General features: G+C 41.5%; 3 protein-coding genes across 3 annotated transcripts in view; all 3 read right to left on the bottom strand.

Annotated features, from left to right (window-relative positions):
• LOC123956659 (NACHT, LRR and PYD domains-containing protein 12-like) overlaps window positions 1-1,029 on the bottom strand; it is a 9,610-nt gene extending 8,581 nt beyond the window's left edge. The window contains exons 1-2 of the mRNA XM_046029012.1: window positions 1,000-1,029; window positions 325-498 (exon numbers count right to left, since the gene is read on the bottom strand). Of these exons, the coding sequence (XP_045884968.1) occupies window positions 325-377 (53 nt within the window). The 5' untranslated portion in view covers window positions 378-498; window positions 1,000-1,029. The remainder of the gene's footprint in view (window positions 1-324; window positions 499-999) is intronic.
• LOC123956647 (nuclear factor 7, brain-like) overlaps window positions 1-6,394 on the bottom strand; it is a 167,305-nt gene that overhangs the window by 60,655 nt on the left and 100,256 nt on the right. The window lies entirely within an intron of this gene.
• LOC123956957 (E3 ubiquitin-protein ligase TRIM39-like) overlaps window positions 4,111-6,394 on the bottom strand; it is a 10,751-nt gene continuing 8,467 nt past the window's right edge. Inside the window, exons 6-11 of the mRNA XM_046029531.1 lie at window positions 6,203-6,294; window positions 5,936-6,010; window positions 5,599-5,737; window positions 5,184-5,307; window positions 4,843-4,877; window positions 4,111-4,139 (exon numbers count right to left, since the gene is read on the bottom strand). Coding sequence (XP_045885487.1) covers window positions 4,111-4,139; window positions 4,843-4,877; window positions 5,184-5,307; window positions 5,599-5,737; window positions 5,936-6,010; window positions 6,203-6,294 — 494 coding nt within the window. The remainder of the gene's footprint in view (window positions 4,140-4,842; window positions 4,878-5,183; window positions 5,308-5,598; window positions 5,738-5,935; window positions 6,011-6,202; window positions 6,295-6,394) is intronic.

The raw sequence follows: 6,394 nt of genomic DNA on the forward strand, positions 1-6,394 counted from the left end.
TTCCACTCAAGACCCAAAGTTTCCAAAGATGCCAAATATGTCAGGATGAACTTTGGGGAAAAGTCAAATAATTCACATGAAATCTAAAACATTTTCATTACATGTGATGGTGATGCCATTTAAGACGCATGGTGTGTTTGGTTTGAATATCTCACTCAGTATGGCTTTAGTCAAACATAAAGGATATTTTGAAAACTGTTTAGACTTTAGCATTAAGATACTCAGTGTGGATCAGTATAATGTCAGCCTCACATCTGCGGTTAAGTGTCACCACATGTTTCACATCATATTAATCTCAGCACAGAAGAATAAATGGTGTCTGACCTCAAAATCTCCAGTCTACAGTGTAAACTCTCCAGTCCAGCAGACAGCAGCATCACTCCTGAGTTCTGCAAGTTGTTTCCAGTCAGATCCAGCTCTCTCAGATGGGAGGGGTTGGACTTCAGAGCTGAGGCCAAAGAAGAACAGCTGATCTCTGACAAACTGCAGCCCCTCAATCTGAATAAAGAATAAATGATGCAACTTTAGATCTGTTCAGAGCTGAAGAAGGTTTAGGATGTAGAAGTTTATAAAATGGAAACTCCAAACACCTGAACACAAACACAAAGAAAAACCCTTAGAAACTGATTTAAGATTCCACTCAAGATCCCAAAGATGTCAAATATGTCAGGAGGAACTTTGGGGAAAAGTCAACAAATAATTCAATTAAACCTACATTTTCATTTTCATTCCATGTAATGGTGATGCCATTTAAGAAGCATGATGTGTTTGTTTTTAATATCACACGCAGTATGGCTTTAGTCAAACATAAAGGACATTTTAAAAACTGTTTTTTTTAATTATCCAGTTTAGGATTTTCTTATGTTAAGGTTTTAAATGTGGAGCTCAACATTGCTCTGCCACAGTCAATGGACTAAACTATTAAAGAAGAAAACAGACAATGTGTATCAACTTTCACATCATATTAATCTCAGCACAGAAGGAAAAATGGTGTCTGACCTCAGTCTCTCCAGTCTACACTGTGGACTCTCCAGAAAACCAGACAGCAGCTTCACTCCTGAATCCTGCAGCTTGTTGTCACTCAGCTCCAGCTCTCTCAGATGGGAGGGGTTGGACTTCAGAGCAGAGGCCAGAGAAGCACAGCTGATCTCTGACAACCTGCAGCCCCTCAAACTGAATAATGAATATATCATGCAGATTTATTAATTTAGAATGCAAATTTGTGGTAATGTGGTAATCTGTGTAATGAATGTTTTTTTCTAAAATGAGTAGAGTGTATTTATTATTCTATTATTGTGGATCATGATGTCAGCCTTCTTCAGACATAATTCAAATCACCACAACATTCAAACACCTGTTCATGTCCACACTATTGTTTCATGTTTGTAATTCCTGGTGAGGACTTTTAACAAGTCAGTAGAGGTACAGATGCTTTTTTGGTTTTAGGGATCAGGTTACATCTATAACTGGACAATAGAGATAAAAAAAAATATACTCTCATTTCAAACAGTTCTAAGCATTATCAACACACAGCTGACTGAGCTCTGCTTCATCCTCTTCTTTCTCTACTTTATAACTGGATCAAATGTGCATTGAAAAAGTGAAAGGCATACTATATAGTACCTATCTACCAATTTCTGAAAGTAAGCAGGCATTCCCAAAAGTGTCCATTTTGATTAAACACTCATGTATAATTAGATGTAAGATATACAAGACCATACAGAGTCAGTGAAACAACCTCAGCGTCTCCAGTCTACAGTGTGGACTATCCAGTCCAGCAGACAGCAGTTTCACTCCTGAATCCTGTAGTTTGTTGGAGTCCAGCTGCAGCTCTGTCAGATGGGAGGGTTTGGACTTCAGAGCTGAGGCTACAACCTCATATTGAGTCTCTGAGAGTTGACAGCCAGAAAGTCTGTGATGACATATAACATTTAAAAAAACAATTTCAGATACTATATCTTTCAAAATGAATCATGTAATCATGTGTCATAATTTACCCCTCCCCCAAGGTTCAGTTCATTTTATTTCATTGTTTAACATGGAGCAATAACTAGGGATGTCCCAAGAAGGCTGATCCGGACATATTTTAATTGATCAGTATCGGCTAAAATAACGCAAAATCCGAACCATTACTGAACTTTACTGTCTTTATTGTACTCTGCCTGCTAATGCAGCTGCGTGCTGCTCTCTTTGAATGACAGCAAGCTCTACAGTGTGATAGAGCTATTCTATGAAATGGAAATATTCTTGATGTCTTCTGCATCATTTTAGGCAAACTTCAAAAGGTCAGCCTGGAAACAGCAGAATGTCTGTGGGTGCTGAGGGGCTGGAGTACTTCAATGTATCTTCACCCCAAACCAAGATTCCATATTAAAAATAAGATCATTTGTATGTGGCCCAATTGATTTGTGATTACAGATATGTGAATGTCTGTAAAAATATAATCAACATGCCACAGAGATGCCACATTAGATATTTTGGCTGTTGAGTTTAAGACTCAAGAAAGTTTAGTCCTTAAAATGCACTGTAACCTATTCTGTTGAGATACTGTAGACTAACCAATTTTGTTAGATTTACATAAAAAGTCTATTGTTATATTAGCTGTAATTACCACACAAGAAGGAAGCAGGGGCACCATGTTGAATCTTATGTGCCAAGAAAGCAGCAGATGTTGGTGAAAACACTGTTAGCGTCATCTGATTTCACCATTTACGCAAATTTTGATTGACAGTAAATGTCAGATTTTACAAATATAATAAATAGTAATCAATATATACACGTTGTGACCCCGAGAGATAGTACCCAGACTCCATTACAAAGCAGTGCAGTTGTTAAGAAAAACTTATGAAACGCTGTCTATGACAAATTCTTAATGGTTGACATTTCCTCGAATTTTCAAGAAGGCAGAAATAAATTTCTTTTTGTTAAAACATTGTTCAGTTTTTCCCCGTGTGTAGGCTACACTATAAATTATATTCTTTGTTAACACTAAAGTCAGCTGCACAAATAAGTAGTGCACATGTCACACTGTTATGTCTTACTGTATATCATTCCTTTCCAACACTGCTTTCATTGTTCATGCAGGTTTGTTGAATAACCTTATCTCGGAGCTTTCATGGCACAGATATAATCAGTATTTAGAGAAAAGTCTTTTTCAGCTTATTCACTTTCTGGTACTTTCACCGGTTAAAATGACAAATATTAGGCAGCAGCTCAGATCGTCTGTAGTAAAAAACGTTAATTCAGTGAGTAACTAGAACTAAATAAAATGTCAGATTATTTATTTGGTAAAGATGCATCACTGTAACACGACTCTTACATTAGATGGGTCTATATATTCTATATTATAAGAATAAACTTGAAATGTAATGCAGACAAATACTGTGTCAAATCCTTCAAGATAATCAAGTTATTTTGCTGTATTTGTACACTACTCAAAAAAATTAAGGGAACACTTAAATCACACATCAGACCTCCATGAACATAATAGTTTTAAAGGTCAGAATCTTAACTGCACAGTTTATAGTTTGTTGAGAAAAAAAACAATCAGTGGAATTCAAAATCACACCAACAATCACAGTAAAAAAATGAAATCACAGGCTGATCCAACTTTTATGGCTTTCATCACAGCAACTCATAATGTGACTCAGTTGTGTGTTTGGCCCCCACGTGCCTGCATACACTCCCGACAACATCTGGGCATGCACCCGATGAGAGAGCAGATGTTGTCCTAGTGGCTCTCCTTACAGACCTGGATCAGGGCATCAGTGAGCTCCTGGACAGTTTGTGGCATTACTTGGCATCAGATGCACCAATATATAATGTCCCAGAGGTTCTAAATTGGATTCAGGTCTGGGAAACGTGAGGGCATTGTACTGCACCAGGAGGAAACCAGGGCTCACAGCATCAGCGTAAGGTCTGACAATGGCTCTGAGGATTGAATCCTGGTATCTAGCAGCAGTCAAGGTACCATTGGCTAGGACGTGTAGGTCTATGTGACCCTCCAAGGATATGCTTCCACGGACCCTCACTGACCCACAGCCAAACCCGTCATGCTGGATGATGTTGCAGGAAGCATAACATTCACCACGGCATCTTAAGACTCATCTGTCACATGCTCAGTGTGAACCTGCGCTTATCTGTGAAGAGAAAGGGGTGCAAATAGTGGACCTAGCTATTCTTGTGTTCTCTGGTGAATGCTAATGGATTTGCAACATGAATAGGCTGCAGTTACCACCTCATGCTACCCGTAGTGACACTAGCAAATATCACACTTGGGCGTTAACTTTACTGTAAGTGCTGCTGCATCGATTGCTGTCTAGCTTTGTTGGCTAGCTCGCAACCCAAGATTCAAGAAACATTGTGCTGCTGCAGGTGGATGAGCAGGAGCCGGGTGAGCAGGCAGCATAACCAGACTCAGCAGCCTCTAGGGACGTAACGTTACCTGACGGCAGAGGCAAATACACAAAAGAGGATGTTGCCGGAGGAAGCTAGGATGAGAAGAGAGAGTGGAATATCAAACAAGAGGCTGCTGGATGTTGACAAGATCCAGACATCAAGCTGGACTTCTTTCTGTTGGACTAGTCGGTAATATTGCTGTGTCTTGTGTTGTCGCACTTGCTTGATGTTGGCAATGTGATAGTTTTGGATCGTATTGTAATTATAGCAAATGCACGTGTAAAACTGACAGTGGAGTGTTGCACTCTGAAACGGTAGGGGCGCCAAATTGCACAAAAAAACACATCTTACATAATGTTGCTTTAAGTGTTCCCTTATTTTTCGAGCAGTGTATCATGTGTCTTGCCATGTTGTATACCAAGGTTAACAGTAAACTGTCCTCACCTTGTTTGCTGAGTTTGGCTGTTCCTCCTACACAGCTGGGAAAATTTGTTAGCATGAGCTCTTAGCTGAGAGTTAAGTAGGTGTGCCACACGAATCGGCTACAGTCATACTGAACTGGAAGGGCATGCCAATATACATTGTTTTGTGCGAAATGAGCTTGCAGTCAGCAGTACTGCGGGGCCAGAGTGCCTGGGCCGGTAAGTGTAACCTCTTTTGTGAAACTGTCAATAGACTCTCTGTCAACACACTCTCTTTAAAAAGATTTCTAGGTGGTTCTGAACTGTTAAACAGGAGTGATGGCTGCTTTATGTTGCATTATAATGTTAATAATTAGGACTTACCGAGCCTTTCTGCAGTTCCTCACTGCTGGGATCAGTCTCCGTCGTCCCTCCTCTGTTGTGCTGTAGTTCTTCAAGACAAATTCATCCAGAACCTCTTCTGACATCTGCAGCATGTAGGCCAGAGCTGAGCAGTGGATCACAGAGAGTTTCTTCCCTAATCTGTTCTCTGACTTCAGGAACTCTTGTATCTCCTGATGTACTGAGTGGTCGTTCATCTCCGTCAGACAGTGGAAGATGTTGATGCTTCTGTCAGGAGAGGCACTGGTCCTCTTCTCCTTCAGGTTGTTGATGGCTCTCTGGATGCTTTCTGTACTGTTGTCTGTCTGACCCAGCAGGCCTCCTAAGAGTCTCTGGTTGGACTCCAGAGAGAGGCCATGAAGGAAGCGAACAAACAGGTCCAGGTGGCCATTTTTACTCCTCAGGGATTTATCCATGCCTCCACTCAGAAATTCATCCAGGGGCAAGTCACTGTAGTATTTCCCCAGGAAAGCTTCCAGTACCTCCATCTTCCTGTTGGTGTGACAGTGGAACATGTAGACTGCAGCCAGAAACTCCTGAACGCTCAGATGAACAAAGCAGTAGACTGTTTTCTGGAAGATCACACTCTCTCTTTTGAAGATCTCTGTACAAACTCCTGAGTACACCGAGGCCTCTGTGACATCAAGACCACACTGCTCCAGGTCTTCTTGGTAGAACATGATGTTTCCTTTCTCCAGATGTTCAAATGCCAGCCTCCCCAGCTTCAGAAGAACCTTCCCGTCAGCCTCCGTCAGCTCCTGTGGACTCGTCTCATGTCCCTCATCGTACTTCTGCTTCTTCCTCTTTATCTGAACCAGCAGGAAGTGTGAGTACAGGTCAGTCAGGGTCTTGGGCAGCTCTCCTCTCTGCTCTGTAGTCAACATGTGCTCCAGAACTGTAGCAGTGATCCAGCAGAAGACTGGGATCTGACACATGATGTGGAGGCTCCTGGAGGTCTTGATGTGTGAGATGATTCTGCTGGACAGCTCTTCATCACTGACTCTCCTCCTGAAGTACTCCTCCTTCTGGGCGTCAGTGAAGCCTCGTACTTCTGTTGCCCTGTCAACACATGAAGGAGGGATCTGATTGGCTGCTGCAGGTCGGGAAGTTATCCAGACGAGAGCCGAGGGAAGCAGATTCCCCTTGATGAGGTTTGTCAGCAGCAGGTTGACTGATGACTTCTGTGTGACATC

This window comes from Micropterus dolomieu, linkage group LG18, assembly GCF_021292245.1.
Source record: "Micropterus dolomieu isolate WLL.071019.BEF.003 ecotype Adirondacks linkage group LG18, ASM2129224v1, whole genome shotgun sequence".
In the NCBI taxonomy this organism is placed as follows: domain Eukaryota; kingdom Metazoa; phylum Chordata; class Actinopteri; order Centrarchiformes; family Centrarchidae; genus Micropterus; species Micropterus dolomieu.